This window comes from Salmo salar, chromosome ssa09 (genome assembly GCF_905237065.1).
Source record: "Salmo salar chromosome ssa09, Ssal_v3.1, whole genome shotgun sequence".
NCBI lineage: Eukaryota > Metazoa > Chordata > Actinopteri > Salmoniformes > Salmonidae > Salmo > Salmo salar.
In genome coordinates, this window is record NC_059450.1 from 296672 (window position 1) to 320645 (window position 23974).

The 23974-nt window shown below is 41.6% G+C and overlaps 1 protein-coding gene across 1 annotated transcript; it reads left to right on the top strand.

The window, feature by feature from the left end:
• Window positions 1–102: 102 nt before the first annotated feature.
• On the top strand, window positions 103–15420 carry wdr20a (WD repeat domain 20a). The gene is made up of 4 exons (XM_014210067.2): window positions 103–3648; window positions 10792–10974; window positions 11187–12497; window positions 14500–15420. Exons 1-4 carry the CDS (start codon window positions 3400–3402, stop codon window positions 14548–14550), a joined length of 1794 nt encoding a protein of 597 aa, XP_014065542.1. The 5' UTR covers window positions 103–3399; the 3' UTR covers window positions 14551–15420.
• The last annotated feature ends 8554 nt before the right edge of the window (window positions 15421–23974 follow it).

The window sequence follows — 23974 nt, forward strand, 5'->3', positions numbered from 1 at the left end:
GCATGCCCAGGCGTTGTAGGGAGGTCATACAGACACGTGGAGGCCACACACACTACTGAGCCTAATTTTGACTTGTTTTAAGGACATTACATCAAAGTTGGATCAGCCTGTAGTGTGGTTTTCCACTTTAATTTTGAGTGTGACTCCAAATCCAGACCTCCATGGGTTGATAAATTGGATTTCCATTGATTATTTTTGTGTGATTTTGTTGTCAGCACATTCAACTATGTAAAGAAAAAAGTATTTAATAAGATTATTTATTTCATTCAGATCTAGGATGTGTTGTTTAAGTGTTCCCTTTATTTTTTTGAGCAGTATATTAATGTAAAGCACATCCTTCTACCACATATTTATTCCTTAACTACCATACAATAGAACTCGCAAGTGCATTATTTATTCAGCCCCCAAAATATCACTGCACCAAAATATAAACCAGCAATACAAATTAATATGGAATGCTATTCCTTACATGGGTAAGAATGAAGTTCTTCAAATTCTGTTGAAAAGACTGAAAGTGCATATTTGCGTTCATACTGGACTCGGAGAGATGTTATCCTTGTAAATGTGAATAGCCACAACAGACAGAGCCCAACTCGCCTCAGGAGGAGAATCCCCAGTCTCTATTTTGGTGACGCACTGCCTCTTCCTGTGGCCGCACACTTGTGCTGTCTCTGCTCGTGCAAGACCGAACTTCCAGTTGATGAGTCACCTGAACGGGACGGGACTGTCAGGAGATTTCTCTGAAGAGCTCTTCTTTGGGATTTGGTTGGCAGATCGCATCCAACTTTTAGGTACCTACACCTACTGTACTGGTGTGTGAGGCCATTCACAGCCTACCAACATATTTAATTAATACAAAATTTGAGAAAATTAAAATTACCCTACCACCTATTAGCCCTCTAAAAAAACACCCTTTCCACTATTTAACCCTACCTAGTCCTACTCTAGACCAATGGTCTGAGAGGACATACAGTGCATTCGGCATGTATTCAGACCCCTTGACTTTTTCCACATTTTGTTACGTTACAGCCTTATTCTAAAATGTATTAAATTGTTTATTTCCCACCCATCATTCTACATGCAATACCCCATAATGTGAAGCAAAAACTGTTTCAACATCTAGTGAAAAGCCTTCCTTGGTGGTTGACATCCAATAAATGTGGCATTACCGCCACCTACTAGACTGGAGTACAACTCCCTTATACTTGGCCTGAGATGGGACTAAATAGATTCAAATAGTGGAGTATGGTGGTGTTATTTTTGTATTATTTAAAAAAATGTGTTAGTATAGTGTTAGATGGTAGAATATTTATTTGTTCAAGCAAATAACCTGGAAGGAGGGGACACCACCACTTAACACACCCTGTAACTCTTCTGATGTCAAGTCTCACACACCCAAATACCTTTCTGCAGCTGCCACCACAACCTCCATTACAGTTGATAACCATTATTATAAATGCTAAAAATCGAATCTTACTGAAACATATCACTTGTTGGCCTATCCTTCTGTACTGGTACAGATCTACTCACACCAATCCTCTCAGGATCCCTCCCCCTTGACCCATCTTCCTCTACTTTCTTCACTGCCTCAGCATGTGACAATTTCTACACTACTGTAACCCTGGAAACCTCAACTTGCCTCTCTCGCACGGTACATTTCTGATCCCCCAGCCCCATGGGCACCCCTACAATTAACACATACCACTACTTTCCCCAATGCTACACATTCCTTTGTCTCATGCCCTTCTGCACACTTCTCACACCTAGGAATCTCCCTTCTACACACTGCTGCCACATGCCCATAAGCTTGACACCTGTAACAACATAATGTATTCGGCACAAAAGCTCGTACAGGATAACTTATATATCCTAACATCACTTTGTTGGGCAAAGACTCAACATGAAAACTCAAAAGAACAGACAATGATTTCTGTTTCACCACTCACGCCACCCTGTCTGCGTCGCACCAAACAATGAGCATCACAAACCCCGGGGATCTTCCCCTTCAGTTGGTCAACGTTTACATTTACTGCTACCCTAGTAATCACTCCTTTCAATGGCACCCTTTTCTTGAGAGCAAAACAATTCACATTTCTTGCCCCCATTCGTTTAACGCGGCGCGCCTTCTCCCTCTGACCAGCAGAAACAAACAATTTTCACAAAACCACTTCTGGTTACCCTCACTGATTCCACAGCACCCAACTCTGTTTTCCCCACCCTGAAACCACAAATGGATCAGCCAAAAGGCAAGGGTCCACTTTTTCAAAAAGCTTCACTCCTACTGTCACAGACTCATCTTTATCCTGACCCTCGGTGCAAGCCTTGGACTCAGAACTTCACCACACCTACCACCTCAGATACTTCGACCTCATTCACTTCCATTTATCCTCTTCAGCTCACTCTGCTTACATTTTCTACCATTCTTCTTTAACAAACCATCCCCCTTTTTGTTGCAATTTTTAACCGACTCAAGCTCACCCTCTTTCTCTCTTAAACCTCCTCTGCCTCTCTTTTTCCCTCCAATCCTCCTCCGTGTTCCAAGTATACATCTCCTTATGATAATACTGGACTTCTCCTGACATATGTCTTATTCTTGCCTTCTCAAGGGATGCCATTTAACCTGCTGTCACAATCTCCGTACAATCAGCACAGACCCCTGGGGATGTCATCACCGGAAGCCTTCCCAGAAGATTTGACGCTTTTATAGTAGCAAAGGGTGGACCACCTCCATATTAAAGCCCATGATTTTGGAACAAGATGTTCAACGAGCAGGTGTCCACATACTTTTAGTCATGTAGTGTATATGTTTCATTAAGGTTGGTTTCTTAGTGTTCATAGCAATGGTTATCAACTGTGCCTTAGAGATGGAACGTAAATCACAAAAAATAGATGTGGTGGCAGCTGCAGAGAAGTATTTGGGGGTACGCGATTTAACTTCAGAAGAGTGGGTGTGTTGAGTGGTAGGGCCCCGTCCTCGCAGGTTGCTGACCAGGGGTAGAATTAGATAGGGTTAAAGTAGTAGAATAAGGTGGTGGGTTTTAATGAGTGTAGGGTTAGTTGGTAGGGTAATTCAAAATGTATTTCATTTTTATTTTCCCTTTTCCACTTTTCACATGTATCACAAAGTGTAATGGATGTATACTATAGTTCAGTTAGGGCGATAATACAACATATTGGATACCAACCGCCGTTAAACTCCACCGAAGAAGAATGCGTATTTTACCAAGGTGAGAAATATGTGGGCTGCCAGTGTTAGAACACGTTTTTGAGGTGGTTTCTTCTACTCCTGTCCTATATTCGAATAGGTCTACTTGCGCGAGTCGACACTACTTTTACCTATGAACTGCATGCGCACGTGTGTAAAATCCGGGCTCGAGGAAGGATGAATGTAATTCAAAGATGGCGGCGGAGGGAGGAGGGAAGGAGATTAACGAAATTAAAACTCAGTTCACTACACGGGAAGGCGTCTATAAACTCCTCACTCATTCCGAATATAGTCGCCCCAACAGGGTGCCTTTCAATTCCCAGGGTTCGAACCCTGTCAAAGTTTCATTTGTCAACGTCAATGACCAGTCTGGCAACGGCGACCGAATCTGTTTCAATGTGGGCCGGGAGCTGTACTTCTACATCTACAAAGGCGTTAGAAAGGTAGCTAAACATTATGCTAACAGTCTTATTTATAATTTGTATGTCTTGACTGATGACAACAGGCCAGTGTTGTCCAGTTTGCCTGGTCTATGACTAATGCACAGTAACGTTACTGTGTCCTAGCTAGCACAACCAGTCTAAGTAAATTGTGTTGTGGTAACGTTATGCACCGCGAGCTAGCCAGCAGACTAACTCTAATCTGACAGTCAGTTAACCGGTAACAGCTATCTACGGACCATGCTGGACATTTGACTAGAATCCCAATATTGGCAATTAATGCATGCTCGTGAAATCAAAATGTGACCTCCACTGTACTTCAATTTAATTGCTTGGGTGATGACGTAGCTACAGTGCACGGATGCTCAGCTTCTGTTGTGACCTAGGCGAGCTAACTAGGCTACGCAAAGTATTGAGGTGTAAAGTTACCTACACTAAATAACTCCTTTCACAACAATGATGGAGTCAACAAGGTATTGTTGAGAATTAATTTGCACAATAACTTGCAAATTCACATGTATATAAGGATGTTATATGACTGACCACATACCACTCATCAGTCTATTCTTGTTCTGAATTTTGTTGTGTTCTGTAAAGGGAGCGTTGAACACAGCGTTGTACGAGATCTTCAGTTTCTTGGAAATTTCTCACATGGAATAGCCTTCATTTCTCAGAACAAGAATAGACTGACGAGTTTCAGAAGAAGGTTCTTTGTTTCTGGCCATTTTGAGCCTGTAATCGAAACCACAAATGCTGATGCTACAGATACTCAACTAGTCTAAAGAAGGCCAGTTTTATTGCTTCTTTAATTAGAACAACAGTTTTCAGCTATGCTAACACAATTACAAAAGGTTTTCTAATGATCAATTAGCCTTGGATTAGCTTGGATTAGCTAACACAACGTGCCATTGGAACACAGGAGTGATGGTTGCTGATAAATGGGCCTCTGTACGCCTATGTAGATATTCATATTTTTTTAAAGTCTGCTTTTTCCAGCTACAATAGACATTTACAACATTAACAATGTCTACACTGTATTTCTGTTCAATTTGATGTTATTTTAATGGACAAAAAACGTGTTTTTCTTTCAAAAACAAAGACATTTCTAAGTGACCCCAAACTTTTGAACTGTGGTGTATGTTATGGTTCACTCTTAGTTTTCCTTATCTCCACTGTGGAATGTCCATGTTGATCCTATCGGCTGTCTTGGTCTTCTTGATCCATCCACCTATCTTCTGTTAGTCAGGCCTGACCCCTTCATCCCATAGTTCTTTCCTGTAATCTAATTTAATATGACTGAAGATGCAGAATTTTATGCCATGCCCCTTCTAATAGGGTATAACAGACTCGTTAGAACTTTGACCACACAACCTCTAGATGGACTACATGCCCTCTATCGAGTCAAAACTGTAATGTTTCCTCAAAGCAAAGGTTGTAAAAGTATGCTAGACATTACAGAATAAATCATACCTAGTTTGATGTTTCTGTGACAAACAGTGAATTAGTTATTGATTTCTGCAGTTTTAAATTGCATTTTATAGATGTTATGTATTTCCATGGATTTTTTAAAATTCAAAACAGAGGTTTTAAAAGTATGCTAAACATTTATAGAATAAACCATATCTATTTTAATGTTTCTGTGACTATTAATTAGTTATTGATTTTTACCATTTTAAATGGCTTTTAGCGAATGTCTGTTGAATGTCCGAACTAGAGGTCGACCGACTAATCGGAATGGCCGATTTTAATTAGGGGTGATTTCAAGTTTTCATAACAATCGGCAATTTTGGACACCGATCATGGCCGATTACATCGCACTCCACGAGGAGACTGCGTGGCAGGCTGACTACCTGTTATGCAAGTGCAGCAAGGAGCCAAGGTAAGGTGCTAGCTAGCATTAAATGTCTCTTATAAAAAACAATCAATCTTAACATAATCATTAGTTAACTACACATGGCTGATGATATTACTAGTTTATCTAGCTTGTCCTGCGTTGCATATAATCGATGCGGTGCCTGTTAATTTATCATTGAATCATAGCCTACTTTGCCAAACGTGTGATTTAACAAGCGCATTCGCGAAAAAAGCACTGTCGTTGCACCAATGTGTACCTAACCATAAACAACGCCTTTCTTAAAATCAATACACAAGTATATATTTTTAAACCTGCATATTTAGTTAACCTCTCTGGGATTTGTGGGACGCTACCTCGCCAACAGCCAGTGAAATTGCAGGGCGCCAAATTCAAACAACAGAAATCTCATAATTAAAATTCCTCAAACATACAAGTATTATACACCATTTTAAAGATAAACTTCTTGTTAATCCAACCACGGTGTCCGATTTCATAACGGCGAAAGCACACCATGCGATTATGTTTGGACCGTTCCTAGCCACAGAAAACCGTTCACATTTTCCAGCCAAGGAGAGGACTCACAAAAGTCAGAAATAGCGATTAAATTTATCACTTACCTTTGATCTTCATCTGGTGGTACTCCCAGGACTCCATGTTACACAATAAATGTTTATTTTGTTCAATAAAGTCCCTCTTTATGTCCAAATACCTCCGTTTTGTTCGCGGGTTTAGTTCAGTAATCCAAAGGCACAAAACGCGCTCCCAAAATCCAGACGAAAAGTCAAAAAAGTTACATTAAAGTTCGTAGAAACATGTCAAACGATGTTTATAATCAATCCTTAGAATCGTTTTATCATAAATATTCAATATTTCAACCGGACAATACCGTTTTCATTAGAAAGGAAAGAGAATGAACGGCGTGCTTCACGGCCACTGACCCCACAGACACTGGATAGGCATTCACTTAAAATACAAACCTCAAAATTCCCACTTCCTGGTTGGATTTTTCTCAGGTTTTCGCCTACCATATGAGTTCTGTTATACTCACAGACATTATTTTAACAGTTTTTGAAACTGAGTGTTTTCAAACCAAATCTACCAATTATATGAATATCCTAGCTTCTGGGCCTGAGTAACAGGCAATTTACTCAGGGCACGCTTTTCATCCAAACTTCCCACTGCTGCTCCCTATCCCAATGAAGTTTAATATTGCCTGCTAACATTAATTTATTTTAACTAGGGAAATTGTGCCACTTCTCTTGCGTTCTGTGCAACAGAGTCAGGGTATATGCAGCAGTTTGGGCCGCCTGGCTCGTTGCGAACTGTGTGAAGACTATTTCTTCCTAACAAAGACAGCCAACTTCGCCAAACGGGGGATGATTTAACAAAAGCGCATTTGCGAAAAAAGCACAATCGTTGCACGAATGTACCTAACCATAAACATCAATGCCTTTCTTAAAATCAATACACAGAAGTATTATTATTTTTTTAAACCTGCATATTTAGTTAAAAGAAATCCAGGTTAGCAGGCAATATTAAACTAGGGAAATTGGGTCACTTCTCTTGCGTTCATTGCACGCATAGTCAGGGTATATGCAACAGTTTGGGCCGCCTGGCTCGTTGCAAATTTATTTTCCAGAATTTTACATAATTATGACATAACATTGAAGGTTGTGCAATGTAACAGGAATATTTAGACTTATGGATGCCACCCGTTAGGTGAAATACGGAACGGTTCCGTATTTCACTGAAAGGATTAACGTTTTGTTTTCGAGATGATAGTTTCCGGATTCGACCATATTAATGACCTAAGGCTCGTATTTCTGTGTGTTATTATGTTATAATTAAGTCTATGATTTGATAGCGCAGTCTGACTGAGTGGTGGTAGGCAGCAGCAGGCTCGTAAGCATTCATTCAAACAGCACTTTCGTGCGTTTGCCAGCAGCTCTTCGCTGTGCTTCAAGCATTGAGTAGTTTATGACTTCAAGCCTATCAACTCCCGAGATTAGGCTGGTGTAACCGATGTGAAATGCCTAGCTAGTTAGCGGGGTGCGCGCTAATAGCGTTTCAATCAGTGACGTCACTCGCTCTGAGACCTTGAAGTAGTTGTTTCCCTTGCTCTGCAAGGGCTGCGGCTTTTGTGGAGCGATGGGTAACGATGCTTTGAGGGTGGCTGTTGTCGATGTGTTCCTGGGGCGAGGAGAGGGACGGAAGCTATACTGTTACACTGGAAATACTAAAGTGCCTATAAGAACATCCAATAGTCAGTGGTATATGCAATACAAATGGTATAGAGAGAAATAGTCCTATAATTCCTATAACTACAACCTAAAACTTCTTACCTGGGAATATTGAAGACTCATGTTAAAAGGAACCACCAGATTTCAAATGTTCTCATGTTCTGAGCAAGGAACTTAAACGTTAGCTTTTTTTACATGGCACATATTGCACTTTTACTTTCTTCTCCAACACTTTGTTTTTGCATTATTTAAACCAAATTGAACATGTCATTATTTATTTGATGCTAAATTGATTTTATTGATGTATTATATTAAGTTAATTCAGTATTGTTGTAATTGTCATTATAACAAATAAATAAATAAATAAGAAACTCGTCCGATTAAATGGTGTCGGCTTTTTTTGGTCGTCCAATAATCGGTATCGGCGTTGAAAAATCATAATCGGTCGACCTCTAGTCCAAATGTGTGAATATAAAACCAAGTTTACCTCTGAATTTCCAGTGCAAGGTTTTGCGTTGTTACCTCAGTTTCTCCACGAAATTAAGCGTTGATTAAGAGCTTTTTAAATGAACCCCGACTCATTCGTGTCGCTATACTTTAAAAACATTAATCCTTAAACCCTTACGTGTACCTATGTTTTCCCTCTGTTGCGTGCCTTTATTTGTTTGCTGAAATCCATACTTTTTAATAAAATGTTAGTCAAATACAACCACCGACTTTTTACATTTTTTAAGTATCAACGAATAACGAGTCGGCAGGTCATTTAAAAACTTTTGACTCATGGAGTTAAGCTACTTGGCAAGGTTTTGCATTGACTCTGTCAGTGTGGTTACACTAATGGTCAAGTAGGAAGTGCTTCCTAGAGTTCTTTCAGAGAGAGGCATCTTAGTGAGTGAGTCACTCTGTAGTTGTGGACATGACAGGTTGATAATGCAGGGCTACAGGTGCTTGATCCTTATTTCCTCAGTGTGGCACAGCAAAACAAATCTGTAGTCATTTATTTCTTTCAAGTGTGTAAACAGATCTAAACATCTACATTATTCACGCACACCCTACAGGTGCATAACTAACTTTTCTGACATTAACCAGCTAAGATATACTGTATGCCTATGGTTGGAATAGGCCTATGCCACAACAGCTGAGCAGACTGGAGACATGTTACACGAGAAATGGCCTTCTAACCACTACGAATCTTTCCACTCTGCCGATGGAGTGAACCATTAACCAGTGTGACTGTTGTAGTGCTTGTCAATTAACTGTGCCCATGGGGCATTTAGAATAAAACACAAACCTAAGATGCTAGAGTTGCATGCCCTGGTCTGATTGTCTCAATATGACAAAAAAATTATTGGTGTTTGGATGCTTCAAAATTATCTGATTGTAAGTCTTGTTACTGTAACCCTATTTTTGAGTTCACTTTTCCTGCAGGGCTTCTGGATATAACTCTTGTTCATAACAATCAACAGCAGCAATCCCCCTGAGACACTGTTCATTGTCATGTAGGCCTAATATCAGTCTGTGATGCCCTCTGATTTTAACACTTGATTATACTGTAATTCTCATAAAAACCTATCAACTTCAAAGACCGTGTAATAGACCCAGTAGCCATTTGAAAAAAGCTTTTGTTTGCTGTTATGTTCAAAGAATTTGGTGGCTTTATGAGTGCACTACTCATGTCTTTCATTGCTTTTGCATGCGATCGTTGACGCTTTGGTCAAGAGCCGAAAACATGCAACATTGAAAAGGTTACTGCTCCAATCTTAACTTACTTTTCTTGTATGCTTATCTTTCAGGCTGCTGACCTGAGCAAACCTATTGCCAAGAGGATATACAAACTTCTTAGGGATCGGCGCAACGGGGCAGTTGTAAATCATGCAGCGCCTTGTCACGATCGCATATTTTAGAGAAACAACAAATGTCGGTACACATAAGTGTCATATCGGCTGAAAGCTTAAATTCTTGTTAATATAATTGCACTGTCCAATTTACAGTAGCTATTACTGTGAAAAATGCCATGCTATTGTTTGAGGAGAGCTCTTAACAACAAAACACTTTTTTCACCACGATAGGTTTGATAAATTCACCTCTGAAGTTGAAATGTGTACTTATATTCTGAAATCTTGCTCTGATTTATCATCCAAAGGGTCCCAGAGATAACATGAAGTGTCATTTTCTTAGATAAAATCCTTTTTCATATCCTAAAAAGGTCCATATAGCATGCACGATCGATTTTGTATTTCCACTCGTTCAATTTGCAAAGAAAGATTTTCACAGATTCCTAACTCTAAACGTTTCAACCAGTCAAATCACATTCGTAAGTATTCCTCAGAGATCCTAGAACGTAACCAGACTTCACTATATCATTAGTGGTGTAGTATCTCCTAATGACACCATATTTGGTCAGAGAGCGACGCCTTCATGGCACGCCGATGACGCGGGCGGTCTTCACTTGAACGACTCTAACTTTGTCAAATAAGCACCAATCGGTGTCAAACAAAGCTAGCTAGATAGCCAATGAGTTGGGCTTTATGGGAGTATCCGGAAACCCTGTATCTGTCGTAAAATGTATCTGCTAACATTGTGCGACAGCATGCCTTGTCCTTTTGGACATAAATTATAAGGATATTCAGAGTTATGAAGTTATGAAAACTGGTTGTTTTGCAAATGTTGAACTTATATGTCTACTAATACTGGAAAAGCTAAATCAAAGTCCAAGTATACAGATTTGACGATATTCTGCCATCTTGTGGACACTATCGGAATTACAACCAGAGTGATGGCTAGAACTGGGACCTTTCTCTTGCATTTCAGAGATGGTGGTAGAAAAATGCTTCTTATTTTTATTTTTTTTCTTCTACCAGATCTATTGTGTTATATCCTACATTCAATTCACATTTCCACAAACTTCAAAGTGTTTCCTTTCAAATGGTACCAAGATTATGCATATCCTTGCTACAGGCATTTAGATTTGGTATGTCATTTTAGGTGAAAACTTAGGGATAGCCCCCTTTTTTAAAATTAACTCACTTTTCTTGTATGCTTATCTTTCAGGCTGCTGACCTAAGCAAACCTATCGACAAGAGGATATACAAAGGAACACAGCCCACGTGTCACGACTTCAACCACCTCACGGCCACAGCGGAGCGCGTCTCCCTGCTGGTGGGCTTCTCGGCAGGCCAAGTGCAGCTCATCGACCCAATCAAGAAGGAGACCAGCAAGCTCTTCAATGAGGAAGTAAGTCGGGACGGAAAGTAAAAAAAAAAAAAAATATTTTTTTAAAGCTGTGATTGAATTTGAAGTAGAGATGGAAATTAAATTTGGGAACTAGCCTCAAATGTTATGTTTTTGACATATAACTCAATGAATGCCATTGTTGCTTACAATTGAAATGTAACATTTGTGCCTTCTCTCCCTCCTCACTTTCTATCCCAAACCGCTTTCCCCAGAGACTAATAGACAAATCCAGAGTAACTTGTGTAAAATGGGTGCCAGGCTCGGAGAGTCTGTTCCTAGTCGCTCATTCCAGTGGAAACATGTACTTGTACAATGTGGAGCACACGTGTGGCACCACGGCGCCTCACTACCAGTTGCTCAAACAGGGCGAGAACTACTCAGTGCACACTTGTAAGAGCAAGTCCACGCGCAACCCCTTGCTCAAATGGACGGTGGGTGAGGGAGCGCTTAACGAGTTTTCCTTCTCACCCGATGGAAAGTTCCTGGTGTGCGTGAGCCAGGACGGCTTCCTTCGGGTCTTCAACTTTGATGCGGTGGAGCTGCACGGGACCATGAAAAGCTACTTTGGGGGTCTGCTGTGCGTGTGCTGGAGTCCAGACGGAAAGTACATTGTCACGGGGGGCGAGGATGATCTGGTGACCGTGTGGTCGTTTGTGGACTGCCGGGTTATTGCACGCGGTCACGGACACAAGTCGTGGGTGAGCGTGGTGGCGTTTGACCATTACACAACCAGTGTGGAGGATGCGGACCCTATGGAGTTCAGCGGCAGTGACGAGGACTTCCAGGACCAGATCCACTTCGGTCGCGACCGGGCCAACAGCTCGCAATCCCGACTTTCTAAGCGCAACTCCACGGACAGTCGGCCGGTACAGGTCACATACAGGTTTGGCTCAGTGGGCCAGGACACTCAACTCTGCTTGTGGGACCTCACAGAAGATATCCTTTTCCCCCACCTCCCACTTTCCCGGACAAGAACGCACACCAATGTGATGAATGCTACCAGCCCCCCGGCGGGAGGGGACGTGGCTGTGAGAGGCGGGGTAGGTGGTGGCATAGTGAGTAATAACCCTAGCACTAACGGCACCAACACCCCTGGTAACCCCCTCCCTACTCCCCTGCCACGCTCCAACAGCTTACCGCACTCTGCAGCTACGACCGCCAACAGCAAGAGTAGCGTCATGGACAACACCATCGCCACAGGCGTAAGCAAGTTCGCCACCCTCTCCATTCACGATCGCAAAGAGCGGCACCACGAGAAGGACCACAAACGGAACCACAGCATGGGCCACATTAGCAGCAAGAGCAGTGACAAGCTCAACATGCTCACCAAAACCAAAACAGACCCTGCAAAGACACTGGGGACGCTGCTCTGTCCCCGCATGGAAGACATACCCTTACTAGAGCCCCTCATCTGTAAAAAAATAGCACATGAGAGACTGACTGTCTTAATATTTCTTGAAGACTGTATAGTGACAGCTTGTCAGGAGGGATTTATTTGCACATGGGCAAGGCCTGGCAAAGTGGTAAGTTCTTTTTGAATAGAAATGGAGTTCTGCTAAATTCCTGTGCATTTCTTTATAGTCTAAAAAAAATTGTTGTTTGGGCAATGCAAGGATCCATTTAGAAACGTTAGTTTTATTGTGGACATTTTAGACAGCATTGTGATGTGTACAACATTACCTACTGTAGATGAGTATGGGAATCTCTTGCACTTGCAGTATGTTACATCTCAAACTGTCTGTATGTACACTTCCCTACGTATTTATTTGGACAGTGAATCTAAAACATTTAATTTGGCTCTATCCTCAGCATTTTGGATTTGAGATAAAATGTTTTATATGAAGTTACAGTACAGAATGTCACCTTTTATTAGAGGGTGTTTTCATACATTTCTATTTTACCGTTTAGAAATTAAAGCATATATATATATATATATCTATCTATCTATATCTAGTCACCCAACTTTTAAGGTGTCAAGTATTTGGACCTATTCACTTAGTGTATTAAAATTAGTCAAAAGTATAGGAGTTGGTCACACATTTCTAGCACTCAATGACTCCATCAAGCTTGTGACTCTACAAACTTGTTGGATGCATTTGTAGTTTGTTTTGGATTTTGTTTGCCTAATAGAAATTAATGGTAAATAATGTGTAGTCATTTTGTCAGTTTTATTGTAAATAAGAATAGGTTTCTGAACACTTCTACATTTAATGTGGATAATCATGAATATATTGCAAATAATGATGAGTGAGAAAGTTGGAGGCATAAATGTCATACCCCCCCAAAAATGCTAACCTCTCCTGTTATTGGTAATGGTGAGAGGTGAGCGTGTTTTTGGGGCATGATCGTTGCATCTAACTTAATCACTCATCATTATTCACGATTCATTCATGATTGTCTGTAATCATTTTAGCATCCACATTAATGTATTTTTATTTAACCTTTATTTAACTAGGCAGGTCGGTTGAGAACAAATTCTTATTTACAATGACGGTCTACCCCGGCCAAACCCTAACCCCGGACGATGCAGGGCCAATTATGTGCCGCCCTATGGGACTCCCAATCACGGCCGGTTGTGATACAGCCTGGAATCGAACCAGGGTCAGTAGTAATGCCTCTAGCACTGAGATGCAGTGCCTTAGACCACTGCGCCACTCGGAAGCCCCAAATGTAGAAGTGTTCAGAACATATTCTATTCTTATTTACAATAAGTGACTCCAAAATGACACTCAATTATTTACCATTCATTTCAACATAATCCGAAACACAACCAAAACAAACTGCAAATGCATCCAATACTTTTTTTTTAATTCAAGCTTGATGTAGTCACTGTGTTCTAGGAATATGGCACCAAATACTAAACTTGACTAAATTTAAGTGAATTTGTCTTAATACTTATTACACCTTAAAATGGGTGGACTGGATACATGAAGTGCATTCATTTCTAAATGGTAAAAGCGAATCTGAAAATACCCTCAAATAAAATGTGACATGCTGTACTGTTGCCTCATATAAAACATTTGATCTCAAATCCAAAATGCTAGAGTATAGAGCCAAATTAAACGTTCTAGCTTCACTGTCCAAGTAAATCAGTAGGGGAGTAGTTTGTGTTCATCTGCCACCCCATGCAAAGCCAATACATTTTCAAAGAAATCAATAATGGTAAGAATCTCATATGTCAAGTACAATCAAGTCACCTGGTGGATAAGTAAGTGCACTTAGGTAGCCCTCCTTATCAGTGGAAAGAAGACATTGATCCCAATTGAGTGTTTGTGTGCATCGGCTCCACAAGGCACCGCAGCATAAACAAGCAGGTCATCTGTACGCTCACCCACAACACTATCAGATTCTTTATGAGAGGACCTCTTTATTTGCCAAACAGCGTTATATGTTAATGCATTACATTCACTGCATCATCCACTAGCTAACTGCTGTGCACTGGCCATTTTGAAGGCAGGAAGATGGGTGTGCTGAATTTGATGCTTTGTGAACTTTCCCCAATGCAAATCTCCTTTTTCTTTCCAGGGTTTGTCATCCCAAAACCAAGACAGCTCTCCCAGTGGAACTGTAGTATAGTATTATTTATGCTGCTAAGAAACCTGCTTCACAGAGCTGTATTGTCACCAGAGCCTGGTGCTGCTTTTCACCCCGCAAAGCACTGCAAGTTTTATTTTATTTTTGGTTATCATACACATGGCCTAGATGGTGGAAGTATTCAAATACAGAAATGGAAAGGGTGTGGTGCAGTTTTGGACAGTGGCTCTGTCCTTTTCTGGAATTTTCTAAAATATTTTTTTATTACTTGTCTTCTCTCGCTCATATACGTTAGGCTGTTTTTCTGGACTTCGAGCTTGGCTTAGTTTGATGAAACCATTCATATTATGCTTGTGTTTAAAAGGATAGTTCACCCAACAACTTTTATCATTCCTGTTTCTTACCTTGCAAGTTGTCCATGGGCCAGGAGTGACTGCCACAAGCTGTCACAGGCTAAAGTCTATATGAATTACACAAAAACAGTGGTGTTCCATAGTGCCCACCATCCATTGTCTAAAAGTTGCACACCAAAATCATGTCCTTCATCTACATTAGCCTTTATTATTTGGAATATGTGCATTGTCAAAGGGTACTACAGTTGCTAAAGTCAAACTATGTTCTTGACCTACCTACACACTATCACATCTTTTGGTGTGGCTTGTCTTCTGTTCAGAAGGTGGTCTCGGTCATCATAGGTGTGGTTTTTGCAGTCAGTCCAGGCTCAGACCGCATTCAAGGTAAGGAAAAAGATTCACCAAAATGAAATTAGTGTAAACTATCCCTTTAAGTCCAAGAATGTGGGTATGTAAGGATTTGCTTTCATCCAAAGTATTTTTAATTTACTGAACAAAAATATAAACGCAACATGTAAAGTGTTGGTTTCATGAGCTGAAATAAAAGATAAACACAAAATGTTCCTTGTGCACAAAAGGCTTATTTCTCTAATGTTGTGCATAAATTTGTTTACATCCCTGTTGGTGAGCATTTTCTCTTTGCCAAGATAATCTATCCACCTGACAGGTGTGAAATATCAAGAATCTGATTAAACCGCATGATCTTTACACAGGTGCACCATGTGCTGGGGACAATAAAAGGCCACTTTAAATGTGAAGTTTTGTCACACAATGCCACAGATGTCTCAAGTTTTTAGGTACTGTACAATTGGCATGCTGACTGCAGGAATGTCCACCAGAGCTGTTGCAAAATAATTGAATGTTAATTTCTCTACCATTAGCCGCCTCCGACGACATATTAAAGAATTTGGCAGTGCCTCCAACCAGCCTCAGAACCGCAGACCATGTCTAACCACACCAGCCCAGCACCTCCACATCCAGCTTCTTCACCGGCGGGATCGTCTGATCGTCCCGGATTGCTGATGAAACTGTGGGTTTGCACAACCAAAGAATTTCTGCACAAACTGTCAGAAACTGTCTCAGGGAAGCTAATTTGCGTGCTTGTTGTCCTCACCAGGGTCTTGATTGCAGTTCGGTGTCGTAACCGACTTCAGTGGGAAAATGCTCACTTTCGATGGCCACTGGAGAAGTATTTATTATGGATCCCCATTAGCTGCTGCCAAAGCAGCAGCTGCTCTTCCTGGGTCCAGCAAAATTATGGCAGTTTATACAATTTAAAAAACATTACAATACATTCACAGATTTCACAACACTATGTTATCTTGCAGTGTGTATGCATGTGTCTGTGCCAATGTTTGTATTGCTTCACAGTCCCCGCTGTTCCATAAGGTTGTCTTTTTTTTTCTCTTTTTTCAAATCAAATTTTACTGCTTGCATCAGTTACTTAATGTGGAATAGAGTTCCATGTGATCATGGTTCTAGTACTGTGTGCCTCCCATAGTCTGTCCTGGACTTGGGAACTGTGAAGAGACCTCTTGTGGCATATGCATGGGTGTCCGAGCTGTGTGCCAGTAGTTTAGACAGACAGCTCGGTGCTCTTCACGGATCAATCCTGGTTTCAACTGTAGTGGGCAGATGGTAAACGTATGGTGTCGTGTGGGCGAGCGGTTTGCTGATGTCACAGCTTGCCCCGTGGTGGGGGTATTGGCAGGCATAAGCTACGGTCAACGAACACAATTGCATTTCATCGATGGCAATTCTTCCATACCAGACTTGTCACCCATTGAGTATATTTTCGTGTGCTCTGGATCGTCGTGTACGACTGACGTGTTCCAGTTCAGGCCAATATCGAGCAACTTCCCACAGCCATTGATGAGGAGTGGGACAACATTCAACAGCCTGATCAACTATGTGAAGGAGAAGCAAATGGTGGTCACACCAGTACTGACTGGTTTTCGGATCCACGCCCCTAAACTAAAAAAAGATATCTGTGACCATCAGATGCACATCTGTATTGCCAGTCATGTTATCCATAGATTAGGGCATAAAATAATTTCTTTCAATTGACTGATTTCCTTTATGAACTAATTCAGTCAAATTTTATCTATCTATATTTTTGTTCAGTGTAGACTGTCCCCTTTTTGAGAGCTTTGCACTGATTTTAATTAGTTTTGTAACTACTAGAACAGAACAAAATACGGAGAGGTTTGAGGGTGGCCTTGATGCACATCCTCGGTCTTAATCTATAAAGCTGGATGCTGCAATCATAATCTTTTGAGAAATGTTTGCACTTAAATTAGTTTATTAGAGGAAGATGGCTTTACATTTTAGGGGTGCAAGAGGAACTCTGACTGCTATCAGGTGGATAAGTTATTAACCTTTTATCTATTGAGCATTTACTGCTCTGTATCATATGTATAATATTGTAATTAAGTGATTTGATTGGGGCAAAAGCAAATTATCATTACTCTAGTGGAAGTTCGATTATTTAAGGAATTAGGGATATTTCTAAAGTAGAAAAAATGTATACTAATATTAAAATAATCTTGAATATGCAGGTTGTAGGTTTGTACATCCAGATGTACACTATATATACAAAAGTATGTGGACACCTCTTCAGAAATGACAATCCCGCTCTTTCAGCCACACCCGTTGCTGACCGGTGTATAACATTTCTGCCCTGCTAGAGCTGCCCCTGTCAACTGTAAGTGCTGTTGCTGTGAAGTGGTAGGCCACACAAGCTCACAGAACGGGACCTCTCTGAAGCGCGTAGTGTGTAAAAATCGTCTGTCCGAGTCCCAAACTGCCTCTGGAAGCAACGTCAGCACTAGAACTGTTCTTTGGGAGCTTCATGAAATGGTTTTCCATGGCCGAGCAGCCACACACAAGCCTAAGATCACCATGTGCAATGCCAAGCGTCGGCTGGAGTGGTGTAAAGCTCGCCGCCATTGGACTCTGGAGCAGAGGAAATACATTCTCTGGCGTGATGAATCAAGCTTCACCATCTGGCAGTCCAACGGACAGATCTGGCTTTAGCGGATGCCAGCAGAATGCTACCTGCCCGAATGCATAGTGCCAACTGTAAAGTTTTGTGGATGAGGAATAATGGTCTGGGGCTATTTTTCATAGTTCGGGCTCGGCCCCTTAGTTCCAGTGAAGGGAAATCTTAACACACCGAGCATACAATGACATTCTAGATGATTCTGTGCTTCCAACTTTGTGGCAACAGTTTGGGGAAGGCCCTTTCCTGTTTCAACATAACAATGCCCCGTGCGCAAAGCAAGGACGGTGTGGAAGAACTTGACTGCCCTGCACAGAGCCCTGACCTCAACCCCATCGAACACCTTTGGGATGAATTGGAACGCCGACTGCGAGCCAGGCCTAATCGCCCTACATCAGTGCCGACCTCACTAATGCTTTTGTGGCTGAATGGAAGCAAGTCCCCACAGCAATATTCCAACATCTAGTGGAAATCCTTCCCAGAAGAGTGGAGGCTGTTATAGCAGCAAAGGGGGGACCAACTCCATATTAATGCCTATGATATTGGAATGAGATGTTCGAGTAGGTGTCCACATACTTTTGGTCATGTAGTGTGTTTTGATGTAGGAAATTTAACATATTAAATGCACTAATCTCCAGGAAGGAAACGCCAAAAGGAATCACAATGTGCAGAAGTCAGACAACTGCAAATATTATGAAGCTCTTACCAACAGCAACGCTATTCTATGTGCCACTAGGAACAAGTAGGTTTGAAGATAAAACAATGGGACCTTTTTCTGTGTGACACCTATTAAAAGTGTTAATGTTATTTGTTTTATGACTACCAATCATTGTTAATGCCATGCTAACCAGAAAAGGAACGGATGGTGGGTGAATTAATTTTTTTATTAATGTGGTTAGCATTTTACATTTCACACTTTTCATTCAAAAAAAGTATATGATTCTATTACACTTGTATTGTTACTGATATTTGTTTGTGCAGATAGATTTTTATAAGTGCTTGGTGAAAGATTTAACATCTGTGTCAAAGTTAAGATAAACATGAAACACACTTTCACTTTGCTTGTTCCCATACATTATTGTAAGTGCTGGGACACATGTACATACAGTATATACAATATGCATTGCATATACAGTGCCTTCAGAAAGTATTGGTTCCCCTTGACTTATTCCTCATTTTGTTACAGCCTGAACTCAAAATGGGTTAAACTGATTTTGTTTCTCACTCATCTACACACAATACCCTATAATGACAAAGTGAAAGTGTTTTTAGAAGCATTTGCAAATTAAATACAGAAATATCTCATTTACATAAGTACTCACACCTGTGAGTCAGTACTTTGTAGAAGCACGTTTGGCAGCGATTACAGCTGTGAGCTTTCCACACCTGCATTGTGCAACATTTGCCCTTTATTCTTTTTAAAATTCTTCAAGCTATCAAATTGGTTGTTGATCATTGCTAAACAACCATTTTAAGGTCTTGCCGTAGATTTAAGTCAAAACTGTAACTCGGACACTCAGGAACATTGGTAAGCAACTCTGTCTTCTTGGTAAGCAGCTCCAGTGTATATTTGGCCTTGTATTTTAGGTTATTGTCCTGCTGAAAGGTAAATTAATTTCCCATTGGTGGAAAGCAGACTGAACCAGGTTTTCACCTGTGCTTAGCTTTATTCCGTTTTTTTTATTCTGAAAAATGTCCCAGTCCTTAACGATTACAAGCATATCCATAACATGATGCAGCCACCAGTATGCTTGAAAATATGGAGTGGTACTCAGTTACAGTTGAAGTCAGAAGTTTACATACACCGAAGCCAAATACATTTAAACTCAGTTTTTCACAATTCCTGACATTTAATCCTAGTAAAAAGTCCCTGTGTTAGGTCAATTAGGATCACCACTTTATTTAAAGAATGTGAAATGTCAGAATAATAGAGATTTATTTCAGCTTTTATTTATTTCATCACATACCCAGTGGGTCAGAAGTTTACATACACTCAATTAGTATTCGGTAGCATTGCCTTCAAATTGTTTAACTTGGGTCAAACGTTTGTAGCCTTCCACAAGCTTCCCACAATAGGTTGGGTGAATTTTGGCCCATTCCTCCTGACAGAGCTGGTGTAACTGGGTCAGGTTTGTAGGCCTCGTTACTCGCACACGCTTTTTCAGTTCTGCCCACAAATTTTCTATAGGATTGAGGTCAGGGCTTTGTGATGGCCACTCCAATACCTTGACCTTGTTGTCCTTAAGCCATTTTGCCACAACTTTGTAAGTATGCTTGGGGTCATTGTCCATTTGGAAGACCCATTTGTGACCAAGCTTTAATTTCCTGACTGATGTCTGGAGATGTAGCTTCAATATATCAACATTTTTCTACCTCATGATGCAATCTATTTTGTGCAAAAATTCATCTTTATAAAATAGAGATCTGTTCTAAGTGGATCCGGACACAACTAGACCCATTCCTTATAGACCTGGTCAGATCAGAGTGAGGGAAGCAGTAGAAAAGGCTATTTTTAAGCTACTTAATTAACCAAATCTGATAAAGAGTGAGGGAAATGAGGTAGAGAGCGGTGCCGCTCTAGCAGGGGCACTGCATCGTGTGTGTGTGTGTGTAGGCTACTGTCAGTGAGCGAGTGGCAAGGGAAGCAGGGAAGAAGGAGGACGAAACGAGAGAGGGCAACCAACCAGGCCAACTCACGCTATAGTTGACAAATAGCTGCCATAGCTAGGTTATTTATCATCCAATATGACTACGTAGTACCTGTCTTGACTTGCACCCCAAATATACATTGACGGGACAGCAATGGAGAAGGTGGAAGGTTTTAAGTTACTCGACTCTATGCACACACACTGGACTCTACCCACACACTCACACATACTTACACTGACATCCCAACACACATACACTACATTTGCCATCACACACATAGCATGCGCAGACATACATACTGACGCCATATACTCATACACACTCATATTCACACTCACCACATACGCTGCTGCTAATGTCTATCAATCAAATTCAGATTTATTCATAAAGCCCTTCTTACATCAGCTGATGTCACAAAGTGATGTACAGAAACCCAGCCTAAAACCCCAAACAGTGCAGGTGTAGAAGCAGGGTGGCTAGGAAAAACTCCCTAGAAAGGCCGGAACCTAGGAAGAAACCTAGAGAGGAAGCAAGCTATGAGGGGTGGCCAGTCCTCTTCGGGCTGTGCCGGGTGGAGGTTATAACAGAACATGGCGAAGATGTTCAAATGTTCATAGATGACCAGCGGGGTCAGATAATAATAATCACACAAAACAAACACCCCCTGCCACGCCCTGACCAAACTACAATGACAAATAACCCCTTTTACTGGTCAGGACGTGACAGATCAACTGAGGGAACTTACAGATAATTGTACATGTGGGGTACAGAGATGAGGTAGTCATAAAAATAACATGTTAAACACTATTATTGCACACAGTGAGTCCATGCAACTTATATGATTTGTTAAGCAAATGTTTACTCCTGGACTTCTTTAGGCTTGCCACAACAAAGGGGTTGAATATTTACATTTACATTTAAGTCATTTAGGAGACGCTCTTATCCAGAGCGACTTACAAATTGGTGCATTCACCTTATGATATCCAGTGGAACAACCACTTTACAATAGTGCATCTAAATCTTTTAAGGGGGGGGGGTAGAAGGATTACTTTATCCTATCCTAGGTATTCCTTAAAGAGGTGGGGTTTCAGGTGTCTCCGGAAGGTGGTGATTGACTCCGCTGTCCTGGTGTCGTGAGGGAGCTTGTTCCACCATTGGGGTGTCAGAGCAGCGAACAGTTTTGACTGGGCTGAGCGGGAACTGTGCTTCCTCAGAGGTAGGGGGGCCAGCAGGCCAGTGGTGGATGAACGCAGTGCCCTTGTTTGGGTGTAGGGCCTGATCAGAGCCTGAAGGTATGGAGGTGCCGTTCCCTTCACAGCTCCGTAGGCAATCACCATGGTCTTGTAGCGGATGCGAGCATCAACTGGAAGCCAGTGGAGAGAGCGGAGGAGCGGGCTGACGTGAGAGAACTTGGGAAGGTTGAACACCAGACGGGCTGCGGCGTTCTGGATGAGTTGTAGGGGTTTAATGGCACAGGCAGGGAGCCCAGCCAACAGCGAGTTGCAGTAATCCAGACGGGAGATGACAAGTGCCTGGATTAGGACCTGCGCCGCTTCCTGTGTGAGGCAGGGTCGTACTCTGCGAATGTTGTAGAGCATGAACCTACAGGATCGGGTCACCGCCTTGATGTTAGTGGAGAACGACAGGGTATTGTCCAGGATCACGCCAAGGTTCTTAGCACTCTGGGAGGAGGACACAAGGGAGTTGTCAACCGTGATGGCGAGATCATGGAACGGGCAGTCCTTCCCCGGGAGGAAGAGCAGCTCCGTCTTGCCGAGGTTCAGCTTGAGGTGGTGATCCGTCATCCACACTGATATGTCTGACAGACATGCAGAGATGCGATTCGCCGCCTGGTTATCAGAAGGGGGAAAGGAGAAGATTAATTGTGTGTCGTCTGCATAGCAATGATAGGAGAGACCATGTGAGGATATGACAGAGCCAAGTGACTTGGTGTATAGCGAGAATAGGAGAGGGCCTAGAACAGAGCCCTGGGGGACACCAGTGGTGAGAGCGCATGGTGCGGAGACAGATTCTCGCCACGCCACCTGGTAGGAGCGACCTGTCAGGTAGGACGCAATCCAAGCGTGGGCCGCGCCGGAGATGCCCAGGTCGGAGAGGGTGGAGAGTACTTATTGAATACTGAATACTTATTGACTCAAGACATTTCAGCTTAATTTTTTATTAATTTGTTAAAATTTTTAAAAACATTCCACTTTGACATTATGGAGTACTGTGTGTGTAGGCCAGTGACAAATCTAAATTATTCTTTTTTTGTATTCGGGCTGTAACGCAACAAAATGTGGTAAAAGTAAAGGAGTGTGAATACTTTCTGAAGGCAATGTATGTACACTTTATATACAAAAGTGTGTGGACACCCCTTCTAAATTGTGAATTTCAGCCACACCTGTTGCTGACAGGTGTATAAAATAGAGCACAGTCATGCAATCTCCATAGACAAATATTGGCAGTAGATTGGCCTTACTGAAGAGTTCAGTGACTTTCAACGTCGTACCGTCATAGGATGCCACCTTTCCAGCAAGCCAGTTCGTCAAAGATCTGCGCTGCTAGACCTGCCCCGGTCAACTGTAAGTGCTGTTATTGTGAAGTGGAAACATCTAGGATCAACAACGGCTCAGCCACACAAGCTCACAGAATGGGACCACCGTGCTGTGTCCTCGGTTGCAACACTCACTACAGAGTTCCAAACTGCCTATGGAAGAAACGTCAGCACAAGAACTGTTCGTCGGGGGCTTCATGAAATGGGTTTCCATGGTCCAAGCCTAAGATCACCATGCGTTGGCTGGAGTGTTGTAAAGCTTGCCGCCATTGGAACGCCGTACATACAGATGGTTTGTCGAGATCGGTGGGGAAGAACTTAAACGGGCCTGCACAGAGCCCTGACCTCTACTCCATAGAACACATTTGCGATGAATTGCCCAACATCTTGTGGCTGTGGAAGCAAGTCCCTGCAGCAATGTTCCAACATCTAGTGGAAAGCCTTCCCAGAAGAGTGGAGGATGTTTATAGCGGCAAAGGGGGGACCAACTCTATATTAATGCCCTTGATTTTGGAGTGAGATGTTCGACGAGCAGGTGTCCACAAAATGTTGTTCATGTAGTGTACCTCTGTCTCAAAAAGCTGTCACAGCTTTGGAAAATCTTATGTAATATGACATCATTAAAAAATGGAAAAACATTCACAGAACTTGTTACAAAATGTTGCTTTTTCAAAATACAGTTACATTTTATACTCCTTTGGCAATGCAGTAGTATATTCTACAGATCTTTTGTAAAAGGGGTGATAATAAAGCACATTCTGAGAGTTTAAGGAGTTTCTTTTGTAATTATTGTCATGCACATGACACTTGCTTTGGAAGTCACAGTGGTCTAGGAAATCTGCAACTTTGATTTTATTATAAAGATATGCTCTGTGAGCAAAAAAGTGAATTTTCCCAAAATCTAAT

Coding starts and splice junctions, on each gene's coding strand:
- wdr20a (XM_014210067.2), top strand. CDS start 3,400: ATGGCGGCGGAGGGAGGAGGGAAGGAGATTAACGAAATTAAAACTCAG. Junction 3,649..10,791: donor TCTACAAAGGCGTTAGAAAG/GTAGCTAAACAT, acceptor CTTATCTTTCAG/GCTGCTGACCTAAGCAAACC. Junction 10,975..11,186: donor GCAAGCTCTTCAATGAGGAA/GTAAGTCGGGAC, acceptor CGCTTTCCCCAG/AGACTAATAGACAAATCCAG.